Below are 25,804 nucleotides of genomic sequence, written 5' to 3'. Positions count from 1 at the left end.
TCAGATATAAAGTCATAAGGGTTTGGCTCCTCTTCTCTGTCCTGTCTAATCCCTCACCTGCAGCTCTGCTTCTTAAAGTGGATTAATTAGCTGTAGGAGAAACACCATTGCCCTGGATTAAACAGTGTATTAATCTCACTGCCCACACACACTGAGCTGAGACTATTTTTTTAATGCAATTCTTTGATGACTTAGATGATTGAATTGATCATGCACAGACTGAATTATGTGGTTATTAATGTGGTAAAGTTTCACTTCACATGGGTCAGAGATGCAGTAGATGTACAAGATTTGCATTTGCTCAGGAAAGACCAACAATCCATTAGGATGACCACATTTATATATTTAATATGGCTTTGGATCTGTCAAAATGCATTTACAACCATTTGTTCATCAAGCTCATTTTATTGAAATGTTTTTGAAAGAAGTCTCTTTTGATGACCTAGGTTGAGCAAAATCAGTAAAAACAATGGTTTATGATGGCAAAGTTGAATTTTCAGCATTATTACTCCAGTCTTTAGTATCATATGATCCTTCAGAAATCATTCTAATGCTGATTTGGTGTTTAAGAAACATTTCTTATTTTCTATTTTGAAAAATGTTGTGCTGTATAATATTTATTAAAATCACGATTCATTTTTTTCCTTTGCTGTCAGTTTTGATTAATTGATTGTGTCCTTGCTGATATAAAAGTAAAATATAAAAATAAAAGTATGTATTTCTTAAATGCAAATCTTATTGATTTCTGACTTTTGAACGGTAGTGTATATGCTTATATGTTGTTACAGTTGTGACAAAGTTCTCTTTTCCAAGCAATGTTCACATTAATGTGATTATTAAGCTGCAAATAAAGTGTTCTTAATTTTTGAGAGTATAAAATTTCAATGTAACTTGATCAACAATTAATCTTAAAAATACAAATAAATGAATAAAGATTGAGTTTGTGAAATTGTGAGTTGATTTGGAGTTAGAAGTTAGTTTTTCAAAGAAGCACCATCCTTTAAGATTGACTAGGGGAAACTCATCACACTGATAAGAAAAGTGTTTATTTTTGCAGATGTTGGCAGAGTCATTGTTTGATACGATCTATTATTCTCTCAGCTGAGTTGAAGCCTTGAAAGCAAGCTTTGTAATATCAGTTCATTTGCAGGGCATTCTAGTTTTTTTATTTTTTTTATTTAATTTTTTCCCCCGTAACTGTAAGTGACTCCTACTGTTGACACGGTTCTGCAAGACCATCAAATCTTGTTAGGTACTATATGTAAGATGAAGTTATAAACTGGTGACCACATATTCTCACTAACCTGGCACCGACACTGTCAGAAGCCACACCACTCCTCTTACAAAGCTGCAGGCCTTCTAGTTTTGTTGTAATATTAAGTTTCAAATGTGCAACTGGGATAGCCAGGGCTCAAGGCTCAGTGGAAATTTCCACTTCAGATTCAGACTGCAGCCTTTGTTCAAATGCAGGGGCTTGACATATGTTGCTGGAAATTGGCTTGGGACTCTGTTGCGAAAGTTCTGTTCGCCTGTTTTTTTTTTTTTTTGGAAATGCAGAATCTTGTGCATTGCATAAAATTCCTTTGCCTTCCAGTGCCCCTGTTTATTGACAGACATGAGGAATACTAATTACCCAAACTAATGTCCCTAATATAGCCTTATTGATCATGTTTGGAGTCTAACTGGCTGTTAAAAGCGACTGATCAACTAGCAATGTTAGGTGGGGGAGTAACGTTTGCTGCTCACTGGGGGCATGTTGACAGTAAAAACACGGTTTTACAGTTCTAAGCCTTGAGGTATTGAACTCCTCCCTTGATGGTGGGGGGTAACAACTACCCTCCCTATGATGGAAGATTACCAGAAGCACTCAGCATGGAGTCTTCTTTCTGCTTGATAGTGTTCCCATGGATAAACAAGAGTTTTAACTTACAGACAAGGTATCTCTTCATGAGTGTGTCATGTCGATTTTTATGGCAGTTACACAAGTTTTGTAGAGAGGTCAAAGGGTGGTGTCAGTATGAGTAGTAGAGTTATTTTTATCGTGTTTAGTTGAATGGAGTTTACTGTCTTGGAAAGAAAAGCTGAATAAACACTTTACGTAGTCGTAGGGGAAAAATATAGTTTACCTCTGTTCTAAAACCTAGTAATTTAATTTCTGCCTATCTAGACAAAAGTTTAGATCATGATACACTCGTTTTGTCACAAAGAGTGCATGACGACAGTATAATAGCTTCTCAGTGACGCAAGTTTAAGAATCACATGTATCTTTTGCGGAGAAGGCAATCCCAAAATACACTGGGAAAAAAAAAAAAGAATACAATTTGGATAATAGGTCATGAGAAATGTCAAAAATTTATACACTGTACAGTGCCGTGAAAAATTAATTGCCCCCTCCTGTTAAATCATGAAATAACTGTGATTAAACACATTATTTTAGAAAGCTGAGTTAAATTTCACTAGCCAAACCCAGGCCTGATTACTGCCAGACCTGTTGAATCAAGAAATCACTTAAATAGAACCTGTCTGACAAAGTGAAGCATGTTTAAAGAGCAACACATCATTCCACAATCTTAAGAAATTCATAAACAGATGAGAAACAAAATAGTTTACATGTATCAGTCTGGAAAGGGTTATAAAGCCATTTCTAAGGCTTTGGGACTCCAACGAACCACGGTCAGAGCCATTATCCACAAATGGAGAAAACTTGGTACAGTGGTGAACCTTCCCAGGAGTGGTCGGCCTACCAAAATTACTCCAAGAACGCAATGACGACTCATCCAGGAGGTCATAAAAGAACCCAGAACAACATCTAAAGAACTGCAGGCCTCACTTGCCTCAATTAAGGTCAGTGTTCATGATTCAACAATAAGAAAGAGACTGGGTAAAAACAGCATCCATGGGAGAGTTCCAAGGCAAAAGCCATTGCTGATCAAAAAGAACACAAAGGCTCGTCATACATTTGCCAAAAAATATCTTGATTATCCCCAAGACTTTTGGGCAAAAATTCTGTGGACTGATGAGACAAAAGATGAACTTTTTAAGAAGGTGTGTGTCCCGTTACATCTGGCATAAAACCAACACAGGATTTCATAAAAAGAATATCATATCAACAGTCAAACATGGTGGTGGTAGTGTGATGGTCTGGGGCTGCTTTGCAGCTTCAGGACCTGAAGGACTTGCCATAATTGATGTAACCATGAATTCTGCACTTTATCAGAAAATCCTGAAGGAGAATGTCCAGGAATCAGTTTGTGACCTCAAGCTCAAGCACACTTGGGTTCTGCAGCAGGACAATGATCCCAAACTCACCAGCAAGTCCACCTCTGAATGGCTCAAGAAAAACAAAATGAAGGTTTTGGAGTGGCCAAGTCAAAGTCCGTACTTAAATCCGATTGAGATGCTGTGGCATGACCTTAAACAGTCCATTCATGCTCAAACCCTCCAATGTGGCTGAATTAAAACAATTCTGCAAAGAAGAGTGGGACAAAATTCCTCCACAGCGATGTGAAAGACTCATTGCCAGTTATCGCAAACGCTTGATTGCAGTTGTTGCTGCCAAGTGTGGCACAACCAGTCAATAGATTTAGGGGGCAATTATTTTTTCACGGCACTGTGTGTGTGTGTGTGTGTGTGTGTGTATATATATATATAATATAGTTTTAGCAGTTGTGGGTCTTTCATGGATGTTGACTTTGTGATGTCCCCTATGGTCATTTCTTGTGGAAACAGGGTCTTCAAAGTGAATATTGAGGTTTGCTGTCACCTTTTCTGCAGTAGTTCTGTGTTGTTTAGACACAACGTTTGTTAGGCCTTACTTTCTGGTGGTCCCTTTCATTCACTTTCATTGTGACATTGGTTTTCGTCCAGTATTCTTCCTCATTGATTAAGTCTTGCCACACTTTCTGAGTACATTCATAATTGTAAAGTCTATGGTTGTTAAGGCAATTTGGCTGTTAAGGTTACAGACGCTTCTGCTAAACGGGCTCACATGATTTGTCCTTTTTGGAAGTCCGATAATCACCAACTTCACTGAATGCTTGTAACTAACCACTGCTGAACAAAAAGTGTATATACAAATTAAAGAATGTAAACAACACAAAGATAAATAAAAGACAATTGCAATTATGTGATCACATTTTGTCCAACCTCTGTTAAAAGTTGGATTAAAATGGAATATTTTACTCAATATTTGACCCAGTATTTTTGCAACATGACCTCCATTGCCATCCATTGTGATTGGAGTGATTGTTTGAGTGATGAATTTGCATTGACTCTGATGTCCTGTGTTGGGTGGTTCAAATCAGTCATTTATGTTGTGACATGAAAGTTAGGATGCCTCTTTAATATTGTCTGCATGTCTATTTTAATGACATTTATATTTAATATGTTTGGGCCGCTCAGTGGATGTGTGAAATATCTATGCATTAACGTGTGCCAATGGGTCTTTAGCTGCCAGACAACATAAGAGAGATCATCATAAAAGTGTGTGCTGATGGTCTGCCTGACTGAGTTTCACAACATCTCTATGCAAACACTTTAGCAATCAGGGTTGCGCACAGAGTATGTAATTATAGCTCTAATACTGTGATAAATGCTTCCTTTTGCGTCTGTGCTGAGGGTCAGAGTGAGACATGACTCATGAGCAAATGTGAAAATGAAGTTGAATGTTAGAAAGTAAGTTGCATATCCTTAGTGTACAGTATATGGTGAATTGTCCTGGTGGCCTAAAGACAGAGAAAAAGAAAGTATCTTATTTTCCTTTCCAGAAATACCAGGGTGTTTTTTAACCTCAGAAGTTTTTTTTTTTTTTGCTCTTACTGATAACAAAGATGGACATTTCCAGCTTTTATAGTCAGGACTTTGTGCATATTGAAGATTTTTCCATAAGACAGTAACATGAGAGTGGTCAAACATGATTTATATCTATTATAGATTTAGCAATTAATAACAGCTTTTAGTTGATGTGGCCTACTGGTTACATATCTTAATTGTATCCAAAAGGTTGTAGGTTTAAAACCTGAAAATGTCTCTGAAATATTTGGATTATAGCTTAGTTTGGATAAATAATCTGCTAAATTACAATAATGCTCTTTTATTGTTTTTCAACATGCCATTGCATTCTGAAAATGTGTTAGAGAAACAATTCATAACACAACACAACACAACATGAGTGTGCATTGCATACTCCTCTTTACCACAGGCTGTGCTATAGTGGACACAATTGTATAAACTATAGTCTTCTACAGTCAGTTTTCTTTTAGTTTAACTACCATCATAGTAATAGTTTGAAAGGTATCTTGCAGATTAAGTTAGTTAAAGTCAGTTACTTACTGACTTAGCGAGCAACCTAAATACTAGCGTTCTGTTTAAAGGCACAGGCATTTGAATTTAACTCATTCTCCCTGTACTGAAGTTTTGTACTGCCTCAGTAATGTAGTATTCGGGCCTTCAAATGAAAGTTTCTTGGGTTGACGGCAAAATATGTTTCTAAACTTTGTGTTATCTAAATTCAAAACCTTGTGCCAGTTGGAGGTGTCTTCAGCTCGTGTCTTTTTACAGAAGTCTGACACGAAACTGTAGCTTATTGCTAGTTTATTTAAAACCACTACCGCCTTAAGTGAACCTTACATATGTTTTCCCCAGATGGATGTCATGGGTGCTTTGAAAGCCTCACTATGCAGATTTAGCATTGGCTAAATACCCATTGTGATTTACTAAGGTCAATTATGACCACATAGATATTTGACACAAGTCTGTATTAACTTTAGCTGGGAGAATTCAGTGTATGTGATGTACAGTAAACACTTTATTTTTCCCAGTCTGCTGGTGGGTTGTTCTCGCTTGGGAAGATTGTTTGGTGGTTAGTCAGGCATTTCCTCTGTTGTCTGGCGTACTGTTAGTGTTAGCATTGTTCACAGCAGTGCACAGTAGGTCTAGGATTGCGATTAGAGCTTAGCTAATGCACATAAATTGGAATGTGACATTGTGCCCAATGATCTTGTTATGTAATAATGTAACAATATAGATATATGTAGAGAGAGAGAAAAGAGAGGTAGCACATAGAAAGACAACAAAAAATGCAACCGTATAACAGTTAAAGCCCTATTCAGTTACAAATGAGTTTCAAGTGTTACTTCAAGGGTTATACTTCTGCAACATTTATTTGATATTAATTGTTAATGTTTACATATACTAATGTATTTTTAACATTTCAAGTTGTATCAGTTAATGAACTATGAATGATCATGAATTATTCCCAGACAATAGTATATTTATAAATTAATGTAATGCAAATGCTAAGTTCATGATACTAATATTCTGTTATTCAAGATTCAAGGTTATTGTTAAGCCTTGCTTTCAGCTCCAGTGCAATTTCATTTCCAAGCACCAATAATTGATATTTACTAGTGTTGTGAGTAAGTCTTCTTGTAGGAATAGATTTGTTTCCTTAAAATGAATCCTTTAAGCGCTTTCTTATATTTCAAGTACACCAGTTGGGCTATTGATACTTCTCACTCCTTTATTCACACTGAAATTAAAAAGGAAATAAAGTAGATGTGAACAGGGCACTTTAGAGTAGACGTCTTTGCTTTGTTTTAATAAAACCATAAAGTGCTACACGGCTCACTGTACGTTAATCATTGTTTAGTCAGAACCCTTTTTTAAGCCCAAGAGCACTTTTTATAACCCATCTGAACACATTAAGGATTGTAAAATGCAACACATTTTGAACAAGCAAGGGCCACTCCAGTGTTACTCTGCACTTCTTCTCAGTTCTGAAGGTGACTCAATGCACTATTGAAAAGCTTTTCCTCCTCTGTTGAGGTGAAAATACCATTTGGCAGTGTCGCTACAGCAAGCTGAGCATTGCAGAATGACTTTGTCTGGTCAGTTCGGTGACATAATGGGAAGTAGGGGCGAGAAGAGACTAGATATTGCACCCTGTGGTACGGAAGATCAGAAAAAGAACCTGTTTAGTTTCACTTCCCTTCATTTTGGGTGGCAGCAATGGCCTGACAGACACTTAAAAACACCTTTTGTGCTTTGGGTTGTCTTCCACAGCAGGACGGTGGCTCCGGAATACATTTGGTGTCTGCGACTCGCTTCCTTAGCAGAAGCTGGTACGTGAAACTGCCACTCTGGTACACAGGGAGTTTTCATTTGTAGTGTCCCCGCTGCGACCTCTGCAAGCTTTCCCTCTTCTTCTTTTTGAAAAGTTGACATGTGTTTCTAAAGCTTTTACACCATCTGACCTGCTCACTATTGGAGATTCCCTTTACGGGCAAGGTTCTTTAAAGTTGCATATTGTACTGCAGTCCATCGAGAATGAAACAGGAAGGAAAGAAGTCTATTACTCATTTAAGAAACATCATCTCAGAATCACAGGATCAGATTTGAGGAAAATCCCTGTACTCCCAAGGTGGATTCTTGATTTTATTACATGAGTAAACAAAAGATTTTTTCCTAGCAGTGCCATAAAATCATAAACTGTAATCAGTTTCACTATGAATCAGCGCTGCGGTTCTTCACATTTACGATTTGTTAAATCGATTTGTTTCGATAGCTGCTGTTACCTGGAAAAAGATTCAGCTTGTTTAAAGCTATGTGCAAGAGCCAGTTTTGTTTGAATGGTTCTGGACCAGACTCATAAGCAAAATTGGACTAGGAATTTTGCACTGAGCTGACAATGTAGGCAGAAATGAGTTTGCAGAGCAATATCACTTCACTCATTAAATTGTATTATTAATTACAAGATAAAACTTGCAATGCAAATATGTAACTGAAATAGCAGCAGTTATATTATTTGCACTTACTGATTACTTACTGATTACATTCAGTTTATTATAAATGGAATTACAGCCCAATATTTTAACTCATTTGTTTAGTTTTACTGGGTTTATTTTAGTGCCTCAGTGATGAGATCTTTCCAACGATTTATGACACATCTCATCTGCATGATGCTTCATTTTATGTTTATTATTATAATATTTCATAAAGTAAAGTAAATGTATCAGTGATTATATTAGCCAGAACAAGCTGTTAATTACTTGTTATTGATATTGCCCCATCAGTGTATATTTTATGATTGTGGTGGGGTTTTTTTAACTTATCAAAACTGCTTTTGTGTACAAGTCTCAATTGGAATGCTGCGACTGTGAACTGGGGTGAAAGTGATGCTGTGACAAATGCATTCAGCTCTCATACTTTGTCTTCTTGTCTCTGAGCAACTCACTGTAACCTGACATTGACGCTGCACTGAATTGGAGGCAAACCAATTATAAGTAGTTAAGATGTTTTTGCTCACATATTATCAGCAACGTACGACGGCGTTTTAGTGCCTCGTTAAAAAAAAAAATAAAAAAAAAATCTAAGATTACGAGATTAAAGTCGTAATATTTCGAGAATAAAGATTATATAGTTATAATATTTTGAGATAGGCTATTCTAGCCTTTTGCTCATGATTGGGAGCACCGGGAGATATTCCAAATTTCAGTTTTCAAAATCTGTCAGTTTTATAGTGAAATACAAACAATATGTAGACTATATTGCAATAATGTGTTTGTTAAGCGGCATGTGAGTCTTTTATGCCTCACGATGTTCCTTCAATTTATATCTTGCTATAAACTTGAAATAAAGAGCAAAAACACATTTATAATTTGTATTTCGTTATAAAACCGGCAGAATTTGAAAGCTGAGCTGTGTAAAAGCAACAAAGCACAAAATTGTTGTGATTACTGGTTGGCTGGCGCTACAAATAATGAATGGAGAACATTAAATATTATGTCCTCATTTACAGTATACCATGAATAAAACAGTTTGTGAATAGTCACTTAACGTTTACAGCAGAAAAGACCACAATATAACGTATGTTAACAAATTTGAGTCCACTTCAACCTTTAGAACGTTTTATTGCTGTTTAATTAAACAGGCTACATGTGAGGAATGAAAGTTTGGGACGTTTTTGCGGAGCAGGTGGAGGAATTTTCACAATAATTTAATGAATTTATTCACATAAATACAGCGATCTGTCACGCCACATTAAAGGTCTTGAAAATCATTTTTTGAATTTGTGTTTCGTTATAAAACTGATTTTGAAAGCTGAGACTTTGTTTTATATTAAAAGCACAAAGCTTAAGCTATTGCTATTGTGTGGCTGGCGCACTACAAATAATGAATGCAATGGAAGACATGAAATATTATTTCCAAGCATACTGTCCCCGCGAGTATGACACATGGTATGATTTCTGCTAATAATCCCACATAGCTATATTTGTAGTGTATTAAAAAAAGGGTTAAATAAGAGTGCTACAGCGCCCCCCAAAGGAATATCGATTGAGTGTGTGAGTTTATGTTAAGATAAACAGTTGTTCCTGTTCAGTCTGTTAATAAATATCATATTCTTGATATTAAGCTGTTCCCTCAAGTCCTTAAAATTGACATCCCAGTAAGATGATGCGGCCGCTCGGACGCAACAATATTCAAATCAGTTCCGGTGGACCGGCAATAGGCTATATACTCTCAAAATATTATAACTTTAATTTCTACGATTTAAATGATCGAAACATTTCGACTTTATTCTCGAAATATTACGACTTTAATCTCGTAATCTTAGATTTTTTTTATTTTTTAACGAGGCACTAAAACGCCATCGTAGTAACGAATACCTGAACTGATACTGAGAACCTTTATTTTTTATCTCAGTTTTTTTGTTTGTTCAGAGTAATGTATCTTTTTGTTTAACTTTGATAACAGTGAGACATGTTTCTTGAGCACTAAATCAGCATATCAGAATGATTTCTCAAGGATCATGTGACACTGAAATCTGGAGTAATGGCTGCTGAAGCTTTGCAAACACAGGAATATTTTGCATTTTAAAATTAATTAAAAAGTGGCAAATTTTGCTAGCAGGTAATCATTCAACAGACGTGACATTAAAATGAATATTAACACTGACACTGAGGGGAAAAGGAAGATAAGTACTTGCCTGCAGCCAGTGGAGCCTCTCCCAGTCTTGAACCCATCCCCAACCCCTCATTCTTTTAATATGTAGGTCTTTCCGGATTCTTTTCCATATCCTGAACTTGAGGAGTTTTCCCAAGTACATGCATCTTTGTGTTTGAGGGCATTAAAATGTCAGTGTGTATGTATATTTTGGCTTTGTGACAAAAACCAGGCCACAAGAGCTCAGACGATTAATGGCTGTACAGCAATATAAAGAAACGAGAACAGCAGTGAACTGTATTTTGCCACAGCGGCAAAATGGGATTGTGAGCCTGACAGATTCAGACCTCTAACTTAGTCAAAAAATACTACTGTTTTCTAGTACATACTGTATCGGTAAGAATGAGGGATGCTGTTATTGATATAACTGTGTCTGTGTAAAGGCAGCTGGTTATTGATTTTCTGTTTGGATATTTACCCTCATCTGTCAGAACGCTTTGCATGGGTAAAGCTGTAATGGACACAGACAAAGGAGGACAGGCAGAGACGGAGAGGTGAAGTAAACAATCTGTTGGTCCTCAGTAGGAATCTGGGTGAAAGTGGGAGCGTTTCCGAATGTGTCAAAGGCCTTCACATTCAGACAGGTCCAGGATGTCAGATGTTTATAGGAACAGTACAAGTCGGTCTGTGAGAACAAAGTATGATGGCTAACACCCAGATGCATATGCTGTTACATCACACAGTTTTTCTCTACCTCACCCTTTGTTTACACACGCCATCTCACGTGTCTCTCGTCTACTAATGGCATGTCCAGACATGCCCGCACCGGGGGCCCGTACATCCTAAAGAATGTCCAGTGAAAACTCTCACTCTCACACATGTAAATAAACAAAGACCTACACACAAACACACATACACATTTGGGATGTTCCACTGACTCCTGCTGTTCTTAAAAATTTGATTTAGACTAACCCTAAAATTTTATCATGGACTAAGACATTATTTAGCAGCATTATGAGTTTTATTTGTTTTTCATTATTTAGTTTAATTTAACCAAATCCTTCAATAAAAATCTTCAAAATATACAGTAGAACTGGAAAATTTGGTGTGTTAGTGCTACTGATGTTGAAATTTCTGACTTGGTGCATGAGAAACAACTAATTTTGATAAAACAGCCTTTAAAGATATGTTGTAATTGAAGTCTAAGTAGATAAATTGTAGCAAAACAAACACTCAAATGTGTGTTTTGGATGTTTTCCAAAACACACTAGCCTGAAAGAAAACAAGTTATGGAAGCAAAATTGCTCAAAATCGACCAGTGCCTGAATAAACAATGGTTTTGCCTGTAGTATCTTCAGTAACACTTTACAATAAGGTGTCATTTGTTAACATTAGTTAATGTATTAACTAACATGAACAAACAATGAACAATGCATTTATTGCACTATTTATTAATCTTAGTTAATGTTAGTTAATGAAAATATAGTTGTTCATTGTTTATTCATGTTAGTTCACAGTGCATTAACTAATGCTAACAAACACAACTTGTTATTTTAATAATGCATTAGTAAATGCTGAAATGAACATTAACTAAGATTAATAAATGCTGTAGAAGTATCATTATTAGTTCATGTTTACTAATGTTGTTAACTAATGTTAACTAATGAATCTTATTGAAGAGTGAGAAGGTCAAACAGCACAGTTTGGAGAAGCTAAGAAAACTACTGACTTGATAATCTGAATTGACAATAAAAGTCACTATTACAAACTAGCTACCTGCTTGGATTTGGCTTGTAGTTTCAATGTGGTTGGATATAAAGCTTATTTTCACAATAACTGAACCCAAAGCAGCTTAGTTGCACAATTACAAATCAATGCATCTTCGACCTTGAGGTTGAACCCACATTGTGTCACCAACTTCCCTTATGGATTGAGTGAACTCTGAAGCAGCTACTTCATAAGTTGAAGGACATTGAACTTTTCAAGTGAGAATGAATCTGGAAGTGAAAAAAAACAACCAAGCTGAATACTGATGTTTTACAGTAAGCACATAGAAATGTGAATATTTGGTCCTTTATGAAGCTTAAGAAACTCTTTTTCCTTCAGCTACTGAGCTGTTGTCATCTAGTCAGATTTGTCCTGAGCACTGTTGCCATGTGGTCATTCCTGGCAGCAGAGATACTGAAGCTTTAATGTGCAATTGTGTAGCATCTCTTATATAAGACAGTGAGAACCAGCGGCTCTTATCCAAATTCACCCTAACCAGTGGGGAAGATGGTAAGTTCTTTCCCATTTATTATATACTAGTTCTGTTTTATTTGACTTTGCCTCCCCCTTACTGCATTTTCAAATGTTTACCTGTTTTGGTAATCTGTTTTTGTGAAGTATTACCGTGTCTTCTTTCATTATTTAGTGTTTTTATTAAACAGTTTTCATTAATGCAGTTGAATTCATGTTTTATCCTTTTTGAAACATTTGGCTCTGGTAGCGTTTTACATTTTATTTTTCTAAGTGTCCAGATACTTTTTAGGGTGACTGTACTCCATTACTAAATTTACGTTTTGAAAATGTATTCATCTTTCTGTTAACAGTTTTAGGGTTTAATTTCGGGTATTTTTTTCCAGTCTGAAGTGAATATCTGATATATTAAAGATCTAAAAAACATGCTCATAAGGGAACAAGTCAAAGCTGTGCTGACTCTCAGTAGATTAGTTAACACTAATTTCCCACAGACAGACAGTGTGGGTATTGCTTAATGGCTCCTGCAGGACCAATGTTCTCAAACTCTCTCCACTAGAATATTACATGCACTGCCCAGTGCACAATTTAATGCATTAATGAGTTTATTCATTGGTCTGTTGGGTACATAAGCAGTTGTTGTGGAAACCGTTCAGAAATCAAGCCAAGCCACATATCAAATCACAGTCATACTGACAAGAACATTTGCTTATACATGCATCGGCAGACAGGGTCATTATTTTCCTTCGAGATTGAGCTGACACAGCATAAATGGATTACTACACTAATGGGCATGTGGTCTAGCATTTGCATTAGTGTTGTGATCAATAAATCACTCACTGATGTTTCTTTGTCTCATTCTAGGTTATCCATGACCTCAGATTTGCAGCATTACAGTTTCAGGATGCCGAATATAGGGTTCCAGAACCTTCCCCTCAATATCTACATTGTGGTCTTTGGGACGGCCATTTTCGTCTTCATCCTCAGCCTACTCTTCTGCTGTTACCTGATTCGGTAAGACCACCTGGCTCTTCTATGTGTGCAGCAGCAGTATGTGTTTGAACAAGCCTCAAAATGCCATACATTTGCTTATTTATTCTCTTCAGTAAATTATACGGTTTGAAAGTCTTGATTTAATCCCTAAACATACAGGCTACAAAATGGAACTGTTGTAATTGAACAGCTGACACACATTTAAGTGTAATTTGCATCATGATTCGTTTGGAAGTTGATGAAAAAGGAAATTTACTCAGTATGAACAAGTGGGTGTAGTTGGAATGTGTGGTGTAGAGTGTTGCCAACAGGACCAGTGTGCATCATTAAAGTCACAATTACACCACAAATATAAAAGTAACATAATTATCTATGAACCTCATGTGCTGACACCGAACTGCCTTAGATTATGCCACAAATGCGTGGATTGGTGTTCCTCTAGACAACTGTTTAATCCACCGTGCTCAAAGGTAAAATAGAAAATGGAAGGGAGTTTAAAAGACTTCTGTGAGAGGATAGAGGGGAGCTGACAGATGGTGATGGAACGGAGAAGTTCTCTTTCATCTTCACACCGAGTTCATACCATGTGAGGCAGCTTTTATCATGCTTACTTTGAAGACTGAACCAACTCTGAATTTCAGAGCCATACCTTAATTATTAGTGGCTGTCCAATACAGAAGTAGAGATAAATCAGCAAGTTTTATTGATTTATACTTTTGCTAAGTACAGAGAAGCTAATCCTACACATTATTAACACAGTTTGTTGTTGTTTGGTTCTAATACTGTATAATAGAGCTGTTCAGTTTCAGAATGGGTTCCCTCTGAAATTTTGGATTTAGTTTAGGATTTATGAGTAAATTAAGGTCGGTTGTTAAAATTTAATTATCTGTAAATTATACAGTCATACTGTAATGTCATTTGTATTTATACTTTTAAAATACACTTTTAAACCAACTGGTCTACAAACCATGTCTTGATGACATGTCTGAACAGCTCTATTGCAATGCAGCATTTTCTTAGGCATGGTGTGTTCAGTTTGTAAATGAAGTCCTAAGCTTCTAAACCAAAAATAAGTCATGATCAAGACAACAAGGCAATTGTATGGCATTTTGAAAGAAAACCATGATTACTTGTCCCAGAAATGGAATTGTCACTTTTGATAGTTTTTGTGCATGCTCGATGCACTAACAAAGCATTTCATGAAGAGTGAGAAGGTCAAACAGCACAGTTTGGAGAAGCTAAGAAAACTACTGACTTGATAATCTGAATTGACAATAAAAGTCACTATTACAAACTAGCTACCTGCTTGGATTTGGCTTGTAGTTTCAATGTGGTTGGATATAAAGCTTATTTTCACAATAACTGAACCCAAAGCAGCTTAGTTGCACAATTACAAATCAATGCATCTTCGACCTTGAGGTTGAACCCACATTGTGTCACCAACTTCCCTTATGGATTGAGTGAACTCTGAAGCAGCTACTTCATAAGTTGAAGGACATTGAACTTTTCAAGTGAGAATGAATCTGGAAGTGAAAAAAAACAACCAAGCTGAATACTGATGTTTTACAGTAAGCACATAGAAATGTGAATATTTGGTCCTTTATGAAGCTTAAGAAACTCTTTTTCCTTCAGCTACTGAGCTGTTGTCATCTAGTCAGATTTGTCCTGAGCACTGTTGCCATGTGGTCATTCCTGGCAGCAGAGATACTGAAGCTTTAATGTGCAATTGTGTAGCATCTCTTATATAAGACAGTGAGAACCAGCGGCTCTTATCCAAATTCACCCTAACCAGTGGGGAAGATGGTAAGTTCTTTCCCATTTATTATATACTAGTTCTGTTTTATTTGACTTTGCCTCCCCCTTACTGCATTTTCAAATGTTTACCTGTTTTGGTAGCCTTTTATAGTCTTAAATGAGTCATATTAGTAAAAAAAACACTGGATTCTTGAATGAAAAACTGTCAGATTACCAAGTCATTTATAAAAAGAATTTGTATTTAGTCCAGATACCAGGCTTCTAAAGATGCAGGCTCCCTTGCATGTAATTAGTTCACAAATATTCATGACTTCCTCATTAAATTAACCAGCAAACATTTGTCATGCCCCCATGCACAAACAATATGTGGCCCCAGAAAAAGTATTTGGACACTTCAAGTGCACTTAAAAATGCATACCGTCATTGCATTAATTAAGAAAATGTCAAAATAGCTGTTATTTATTTTAGTTGATTGCGCAAGCATGCTTTTCACGTACAACATTTCACAAAATATGTTAGTGGGGACACTGTGCATCTGAAAAGCAGCTCTGAAATATTTATACTGTACATTACACCAGCAGGTGATAATGGAAATGACAACAATCGCAAATTCAGCAAGTACCAAAATAGTAGGCCCATATTCTACACAGCTGCATTTTCCACTACATTTTTAGCGTGCTATTTTTCACCTCCACATATACATTCAGCATCACTGAAACAATAGGGCAGAGTGTAGAGTGCTTATTCACAGCTTTTTACATCATTTAACAGCTGCTTTTGACAGGGTGGAGACGTCCCTAATGAGAAGACCAGCATATGCTGTGTTTTGAATCCTGGTGACCAACATGGGATTTCTGTGTGCTAGTGTACCCACCTGGACTAGTTAACGCAAAAATACAAATTCTGTCAATTATTCACCCTCATGTCATTCCAAACCTGTATGACATTCTTCCGTAGAACACAAAAAGTGTATTTTTGAAGAATATCCTGGCAATGAAAATGAATGAACATTTCAGCATTTTTATACCAAACCTTCTAAGTCTTATGGCTTCAGACGACTTGGAATATAGTCTTATGGACCACATCTAAGGTTCTTTTTTTTTTTTTTTTTTTGCATCGTTTATGAAGCTTGAGAGCTCCCAGTCCCATTTTATTGTGAATGCACTGAAAAAGGCGACCTGTACATTATTAAAAAATAAAATAAAAAAAAGTCCCTTGTGTTCCACAGAAAAAAGAGAATAATGTGGGTTTTAAAACATGAGGGTGAGAAAAGATGACATAATTTTCAATTTTGGTAGAACTAATCATCCTATAACTTAACTAACTAGTTATGAATATTCTGGTCGACCAGCTAGACAAGCTTGAAATTGGTCTAAAAGATGCTTTCCTTTTAAAGTCAAGATTAAATGATTGAAATCTGGATAGGTCTCATGACCTGTTTAGTTAAACTGCTATTTTATCCGGAAAATCAGACTGAACAAAGGACCATCAAATTGTAGTCGTGCGCCTCTGTGGACATTCACGACGTGAAAGACGAGAGAGTCGTGAGCTCAAGTGGACCTGTGAAGAACGTCGTGATTCAGAGCAGCCGCATGTAGCAGCCGTGCACCAGCTCCGACACACAAATGCGAAATGCCCCCATGAATAGCGAACACACACTTAGAGAAGAAAACAGGCAGGTGGAGGAGTGTTTGTCTGGCGCGGTCATCCTCATGGGAAAAACTAAATTCACACACACGTATGAGATTGAGGTCACATTAATAGCTGTACCGGTTATTTAACAATGCAGAGAAACGGTCATAAGGTGGTTTTCTACGTGCTGAATTATAACACTACCCTAATGGTGCATGAGCAATCATGACTGCCTGTAGTTTGTCAAACAATAGTTTATCTTGACCTAGCTGACCTCAGAAACTAGACCAAAACAAATTGTACGATTTTGGCCATGATTGTGAATATCTTGTTATTTTGCATTCCCTTCACATTATGATTGTATTTTTGCTTTGAAGAACGACTGGTCCTTGATTACTTTCACCCAGCCACCTCAGACTTCAGGTGCTATTCATACAAAACACATTTTTGCATTTTCCATAGTTTTCCTTTGGAAATATGCAATAGGCAGACATGTTTGACCACTGCACCTGAGTCTTTTTGCAGTGTCTTGCGCATGACATGGCATTCTAAAAATGCATAACTTAAAGGGATAGTTCCCCAAAAATGAAAATCATATCATTAATTACTCACCCTCATGTTGTTCCAAACCCATAAGATCTTTGTTCATCTTCGGAACACAAATTAAGATATTTTTGATGAAATCCGAGAGCTTTCTGACCCTCCATAGGCAGCAATGTAACTAAAATGTTCCCATACCCAGAAACAAATTAATCGGTAATATAGTTAATGTGACATCAGTGGTTCAACCGTAATTTTACGAAGCTTCGAGAATATGTGCTGTGCCTTGTTTACTAAGAATTGTTCATGAAGGAGACGAATTGTTAAATAAAATCGTTATATTTGCTTTCTTTGTATACAAAAAGTGTACTCGTAGCTTCGTAAAATTAAGGTTGAACCACTGATGTCACATGGACTATTTTAAACTGGTACTTATACATTTCTGGGTCTGGGAACGTTATGTTGCTGTCTATGGGAGGGTCAGAAAGCCCTCGGATTTCAGCAAAAATATCTTAATTTGTGTTCCTAAGACGTTCCTAAGTTCCTACAGGTTTGGAACAACACGAGGGTGAGTAATTAATGACAGAATTTTCATTTTTGGGAGAACTATCGCTTTAAGGTAAAAAAGTTCAGTTTAAAAAAAACAAAAAAACATGAGTTTTGTCATACCACTGCCCTGCGTTGTGCATTTTTAAATTCAAAAACACATTCATTTGTATGGCCCTTTAGACGTCAACATTAGGGCCAGGGCTTTTCTGGGTTTGATTGTTTCTGCATGCCAATGAGTCTAAACATAAAAAAAAATGTTCTAAAATACCCATAAATCTCTCATCCTCACCCCTAAATTCCCCCAAAGGGAGTATCTGCACCTTTACCTGCTGGTTTCTTTCAGAATGTCAGTTTCTCTCCTAGACTGTGCTGCCTGTTTTACAGGTCCCTCTCACTCTGCTGCGAGAGGTTAAGCTTACTTGTAATGGAGGTAAATTTTACAATACATGTCTCCATTTTTCTCATATCTATCCAGCTCTTTCTTCACTTGCTAAGTCTTTTCTGAATGTATACTGTATTCTCTTTAATCAGCTATGTTAATTTTTGCTAAGGAGGTGATCGTAAGATACTGCAATGTTGTATGTTGTGTTCATTTCCTTTGTACAGGAAGTAATGTTGGTTGAAAGTATTATGTCATATCTAAATGAAAAGGGATTCAGCAAACAAACATTCAAAAAAGGCCAAGATAAAGCTATTGGACTAATACTAATGTGCTAACAGCCCTGCAGACATTAACAGTTCAGTGTTCACAAATTAGTGGCTAAACATAGTGTAAGGCGTTTGCTGGTTTTCTTTAAATAGCCTTTTTCTTACACTAGAGACTCTTCCATCGTGCCTGATGCATTCCAGTTATTTTCCATCAGGGTTCCTCTCTCACTTTCCCTCTCTCTGTCTGTGACACACACACTTGCTCAAGATCAAAATAGTGTTAAATGTAGACTGTCCATTGCTTGGCTGCCTCCATTTCTTGAGTTCATGCCAAGAGTATCTGTATATAGTTCTTTTAAAGGGTCTGGCTCCAGTCTGACAGTCACACTTCGTAAAGCATTGTGTGGTGCGAGTAGGTAGTGCCTGGGCAGTCTGGTTCAGACAGGCTGTTAAAGTGTGGTCAAGCTTGATGAGACAATACAAGACCCAAACTACTCTAGAAAGACTCTGAAGAGAGTTTTAAAATATGAAGGCAGCTCACAGCACTGCTAGAACTGGACGCAGCCAATGTCAAGAGGAAGTGGATGTCAATGTGTTTAAAAGTTGTGTGATTATGCTCAAATGTGGTGGACATAATGTATACTATGTATGTTCAGAATGACTGGAGGAATGCCTTATGGGTAGTGAAGGCCACAATTTGTCAAATTATGACTGAAATATAAGATCCAGGCAAGTTTGACCAAATACAGCTGGAATATATAAACTGAGGTCCAGACGCAAATACAATTAATTTTTCACACCCATGAAAACCCTGTGTATTAGTGTCATGGTTCAACTTGATGATCTTGCTTTTGTTTATATATATAATTTGGTATTATCAATATCTCTCCAGCACAGGTTTTTGAAAATGTTATGCCACTCTCTGAATTAAAACAAATATTTATTTTGTCTAGGTTACGGCACCAGGCACACAAAGAGCTCTATGCATACAAGCAGGTGAGCCGCTGACTGTATTATGTACATTATGATTCAACTTGGGTGTGAACGAGAGTGTCTCTGTTTGTTTCTCATGCAATTTCAAATGTTTAGGTTATAGACTGAGTTTCCAAATTGCAATTGAGACTTACTGTAAATGCATTTAATAACTGATTGTTATTTTTTTGTTTACAGGTTATTCAAAAGGAAAAGGTCAAAGAATTAAACTTGCATGAGGTGAGTTTTCCTTTTCATCCAGCTCTGCAGGATTTTTATTGATTGATTGTTACTCATTTTCTGAGATGATTACGTGATGTATATTGGGCAGAAATTGTTTTTTTTTTTTAGTGTTTTTTTATTATTATTTATTTTATTTTATTTTTGTATTAAAAATGTGCTGTGATGTAGCACATGAAACTTAAGACATCTTACACCAACAATTATTAATGAAAATAAAAAGAAGTGTATAGAAGTAATAGTAATACTAAACTTATTTGCATTTTTTTGGAGTATATTTGGGAAATGAGCAGGAAAAAATAAATAAATATATATATATATATATATATATATATATGTGTATGTGTGTGTGTGTGTATATATTAGTGCTGTCAATCGATTAAAAAATTTAATCGCGTTAATCACAGTCATGTACTGTGATTAATCATGATTAATCGCAAATTTTAAATACTAGGATTTACCAGTAAATGTGTTGAAAAAGAAATGCATGACAAACTAGTTTAAGGAAACAGAACCTTTCACACGTCCGCCAGGTATGAGACATATTCTTTTGTTTTTATTCAGCCATAAATCAACCTTTAAACTGGCGATAAAACGTTTATCAAGCCACATCGCTTCAATCCCAGTATACATTTACTCAACTATTAGCAAAAGTATTTCTAAATAAATACAACAAAACATTTCTTGCGTGCCTACGTGAAGTATTATGAGAAAATGCATTATGAAGAAGAATTGGACCTGTTCTGCAGCTGCATTAGAGCTAATATTAGCATCATGCTTCATAAGACAATTTATGAGATTAATAGTACACTTTTACTCAGAACTCACTTCAAACCACCATCGAGTGTTTCTAATGACTTCCTTTTACGATCACATGTGGAATTTGGTCGTTTACTGTTTATGCTGTTTATAGCCTTTTATATCGCTGCACAAATTAGCATTTCAGACTTACACATTCTCAAGAAAATCACATACAGACCATATCTATCGTAATCGTGTGTTTATTATCTAATATAATCTATAGTGGCTGTTGTCATGTTTATTTCTGCTGTGTAAAAGCCTTAACATGTATGCTCTGCTGAAACTCACGTTGTTTGATGTTACAACCGACTCTCTGTTCTTAAGTTGCCAGAGATACATTCCAAGTATAATACACATTATTAAAATTACCTATTTTAATTTTTATTTGTCTATATACACTTTGGGCTGCCGCGGTACATTTATAAAAGTAGCCCAAAATACCGCAACCCGCCACGGCTCTCTGTAATTTTTCCCGCGACTGTATTTTCAAAATAGCCAACTTGCAGTGTTGCCAACTAATTTTCAGAGAAAGTTGCTAAAGGAAGGTCAATTTGTTGCTAGAAGTTGCTAAATGACGTTGTGATGTCATTGCGTAATCACGGCGCAAAATTGTGTCACAACATCAAATCTCAGCAAAAATATATATTTTATATATGTTCATTTAGATTTGTTTGTAAAATAATATGCATAATATAATATTAAAATATAAATAACTATTTTAAAAAACATTGAATTATTGAACACTTACACATTTTTGAATGAGTACAATTTAAGTTTTTTTTTTTTAATAGCTAGTAAACTAGTAATATAACACATTCTCAACAATTATGCTTTAAGCAGTGTATTAGTAGTTAGTATGCTACACTCCAAGAAAAGGCTGTAAAAATAGGGCACAATCTACTATGTTAATATAAAAGAATTTTCCGTATTGGTTTTTTACCTGTATTTTAAATTACGCATTGTGTTTTCAGATTACATGGTTACAGTGGATAATGGATAACGTCCTGGAAAATTACTAGTAACCTATATTTTCCATTTTTCTTACTAACTGATCAACAATCGCAAGTACAAGCTATAACAAAGTGTAGCCTATCATAAATGAACAATTATTCAGTTGTTATTATTATTATTATATTGAAGAAATGCAAATAGCAGCTAATTCAATTCACGTGATGTGTGTACTGCTAGGCATCTTTGGTTTTCTTTTTGTGTAATTTGGATGGAAAATGTGTGTCTTTTTACTGTCTGAGTCACTTATCAAAAGTTGCTAAAAGTTGCCAAATAAATTTTTTTAAATTGCTAAATTTGTTGCTAGGTGCTTTTGGAAGATAAAGTTGCTAGCGTAGTCTGAAAAGTTGCTAAATTTAGCAACAAAATTGCTAAGTTGGCAACACTGCCCACTTGTGCTGTTACCCTGGCAACACTGGTGCTGTACGTACCCTCGTCACACAATGATAGATAACCTTCCGCGCTGCGATGACGGGAAGAAGTTGGGGTCAAACCTTATCAAACGATTAATCTGCATTAAAAAAATATTAACGTTGACACCCCTAATATATACGTATATATATAATATCTTGAGTAGTACTTCATCGATTAAATGGCCAAAACTTGGCCATTTTTTGAGTGTTGGAAAGACAAGTTTATTTTTAAGAACTATTTTATTACAGTGTTTTGCAAATGAACCAGTTCAAAAAGAAGCGATTGATTACAATTCTGGTATTTTATGTATTTTTGTGGTAACACTTTACAATAAGGTTCATTAGTTAACTACATTAGTTAACATTAACTAATAATAAACTGCACTTATACAGCGTTTATTAATCTTTGTTAATGTTAATTTCAACATTTACTAATACATTATTAAAATCTTGTTAACATTAGTTAATGCACTGTGAACTAACAATGAACTAACAATGAACATCTGTATTTTTATTAACTAACGTTAGCGAAGATTAGTAAATACAGTAACAAATGTATTGCTCATGGTTAGTTCATGTTAGTTAATACATTAACTAATGTTTAACTAATGAACCTTATTGTAAAGTGTTACCATTTTTGTAATTAAATGTTTAGATAAGCACTGTTGTTTACCACTGTCTGACATTACACTTGGCCATGAATATCAGTAACATTGTACCTTTCAGTGGTTACAGAATACATTCTGATAGACCTGAACTACCCTTTGCCCTGAACATAAGGACCTTTTACAGGATTTGTCCTGTACGCTCTCCATGTTTAATAATAGCATGACTCTATGACGTGTTTAACCTTCACCGAGATGGTTTGTACATGACCGTGTTAATAGGCCAGTGTCCTGACTTCATATGTGAGTGCTAATGAAATGTTAATGGCAATATTGAGGTGTGAGGACACCAGAGCTCTTGTTGAATCCTCAAACTCTCCTGAAATTTCTCGTTGCCCTTCACTCCCTTCCTGTATCTCATAAGAGTTCATTGTTGAGGAATAGTTTCATTTTAAGGTTACTGTATTTTCAGTATTGTGGCTAAAGTCAGATATTCCTCTACAAAGAGCAGGCAGATACTGTATATGTGGATGTGCATGAATACAATGCAAGCTTTAAACAAAAAAATGACAGCATTGTGCTGTGCTGAACTGAGTTAGGCTATATTTTTTTTAGAAAACTTGGCATCATGTGTCGCATCTGGCTTTTTTCATTTGCATTTGATGCGACAGCACAGCAGTTGCAAGTTGTATTCATGATACAAGTTTGATCAACTGCAACACAATCAAAAGAGTTAGTAACATTTTATCTCGGAAAGGAACACAAAGTTCTCCCAGCCGCTGTATTTTTGTCTAGTACTAGAAGCGCTAGAGGTGTCATCAGTATTAACAGCACTGTCCGTGATTTTATATTAGTCATATCTTTTGAAACAGCGCCTGAAAACTGTTAGCACTGCCCAGAAGTGCCAAAGCAAATGTCAGCCGCACTTGTAAACTCAGTTTTTATCGTATTTCTTCATGTTTTGTTGGACTTTCTGAGCTAGCAGTCATGACATTCATTTATCAGACTCAATGTTTTATATATGATATTGATTTTTTTCACAAATAGCTTTGAGGAAACACTTTCATCCATGAGCCTGATACTGGCTTTTTTATACAGTTTAAACACCATTTGCAGGTGTTCCCATCTTTTTGTTAGGCAACATTATCTGTTATTTGATTATGCTTTAAGTGACCAATAATGTTTTAGTAATCTCAGCTATTTTTAACTGTATTTAAATCCATTCCACCATATAAAATTCTAAAGATTTTACTGCAAAATTACAGCATTAAATTGTGCAGAAAAAAGTGGTCATGCATTATATGTAGATTTTTTTTCTTTATTTCTAATGTAAAGTACAGAATATAGGAGCATTGTTTATAATTACTCAACAAGTTTAACAGGTCAGGGTAATTATATTTTTAAATATTGAATTTCATGTTTATAACTATTTTCAGTTTGTCCTTTCAATTTGGTTTAGTTTTCGCTTTGGCACTATTAGTTTTTGTTTACTAGTTTAGTATGTGTATGTATACATAATTAATATAATATAATACATAAAAATATTATAATACATAAAATAACTTGGCCCTTTTAGACTTGCACTCTATTCATTTACTAACTGCTTGTTTTCTTAAAAAAAAAACACTAACACTAACACTAGCTTCTCTAATATTTTTGTATTCTATCTATTGTTTTCTTTTTTAATTCTTATACAATTAACAAAAGCAAAAAAGGCCTCTAACACTAGCTTGCTCTATTCTTTTTCTGTTCTATCTGTTTTCTTTTTATTTTATAATTTAAAAAAAAAACCTACATGTACTGTGTTCAGCTGAGACACACACACACACACACACACATATATATATATATATATATATATATATATATATATATATATATACACACACACACATACATAAACATCATGTCTAAATATAAAGATTATTAAACTTTTTTTGACATTTATATAACTAAATAAAATAAATCTAAATAAAAACATAAAACTAAACAAAAACTATATATGTGATTTCTAATATATATTACATAAAATATAAATTGTTATTATTATACATTTAAAATTATTCAGTTATATGTATGTGTGTGTATGATAAGCAGGTTCAAGTATGTTATTTTAGTTTCAATTTTGCAGGGTTTTTTTATGTTATTTTATTTAGTAATTTTTTGTTTGTTTTTGCAAACAACTTGCGACTCGCAATGGTTTTGCAGGGTTTTTTTTGTTTGTTTTTTTGGGGGGTTTTTTGCATAACGTGGTTTGGGGATTCTTCAAGCCAAAGCATATACTTATTAGAAAACGCATTGCCACAAATAGGTTTCTAGAGGGCATTTGTGGAACTGAAAATAAATGGGTCAGTAGTCCCCTTGCCTATACTGGCAAGTCTGGTTTGCACCTGTATGTGTGCTCAGACAGAAAGGAAGGTCTCACATAAAGCGGTGGGGCTGAGCTACAAGCTGACTGGAACTGTGCACACAAGCCAAAGGTGGGAAAAACAATGTTATGATTGTATACCACAGGCATGAGAGTTGTTCACTAGCATAGTTAGAGGTTACAAACATTCAGCACAGCCATGCAAAGCTACCGTTTCCCCCCGAGGAACACAGACCTGGTTCTGAAATATCATAAATTGTGATATTACCATATTTAAAGGTATAGTTCACCAAAAATATATAATTCTGTCATCATTTTCTCAACCTCGATCCATGAGCAAATGATGACAGAATATAATGTTTTTGGCTGAACTAATGCTATGAATTGTTCTCCACTAGATCCAGGAATTAAGGAGTGTCCGACCACAGCATGTAGCCTCGGCTTTTAAGTTCAACCCCCCATGAGTTGGAAAGGTGATCTGGCTATAGTAGACTTCATAAGCAGAATTATACAGCCTCACACTGCTCTATCACCTCGTCCTTAAGCTTACATAAGATACAGTGCCAGGCGAGTGAATATAATCTCAGCTCTCGAAACGTTAAGTACCCTTCCTATAAGGTGATTATATACACAAACACTTTGTATGGTAGAGCTTGTGCACGGATGATTGATGTGCAAACTCACTGGTGCAGAAATCTAGCATATGTGCCAGACGGTTGCCAAGATATGGATCCTCAGATTGCAACCAGTGAGAACAGCATGGACATAAATATCACAGCATCAGTGAGTAAGATTTACTGTGTGTAATTCCACTGCAGTGAAGCGGTCGGAAATGAAACTGCACGGTTTGTGTTTTATTATACTTGTGTGTAGCTGCAGCTCTCTAGGTGAGAGATCAGACACATGAGAGCGGCAGTGTGAAACAGACTGAGCAATACTTATTTCCGTTTGGTAAGAAAGACCCCGGGGAGTCACGTTTGAACTGCAGAGGTGGTCCTTACAGTTCAGAAGCCCAGCAGACAGGAGATAAAGAGGCCCAGGATGGTAATAAAACAGAAATGCATGATGATCCACGGTGGCATACATTCACTGTTTAGACT

General features: G+C 35.7%; 1 protein-coding gene across 2 annotated transcripts in view; it reads left to right on the top strand.

Moving 5' to 3' along the window:
• rnf24 (ring finger protein 24) overlaps nucleotides 1-25,804 on the top strand; it is a 36,782-nt gene that overhangs the window by 5,018 nt on the left and 5,960 nt on the right. For both annotated transcript variants that reach the window (XM_058754154.1, XM_058754082.1), the window contains 3 exons: nucleotides 13,045-13,194; nucleotides 19,251-19,293; nucleotides 19,468-19,509. In XM_058754154.1, coding sequence (XP_058610137.1) covers nucleotides 13,052-13,194; nucleotides 19,251-19,293; nucleotides 19,468-19,509 — 228 coding nt within the window. In that variant the 5' untranslated portion in view covers nucleotides 13,045-13,051. The remainder of the gene's footprint in view (nucleotides 1-13,044; nucleotides 13,195-19,250; nucleotides 19,294-19,467; nucleotides 19,510-25,804) is intronic.

This window comes from Onychostoma macrolepis, chromosome 01, assembly GCF_012432095.1.
Source record: "Onychostoma macrolepis isolate SWU-2019 chromosome 01, ASM1243209v1, whole genome shotgun sequence".
NCBI classification, from domain to species: Eukaryota; Metazoa; Chordata; class Actinopteri; order Cypriniformes; family Cyprinidae; genus Onychostoma; species Onychostoma macrolepis.
This window is presented reverse-complemented; position numbering and strand designations above follow the sequence as displayed.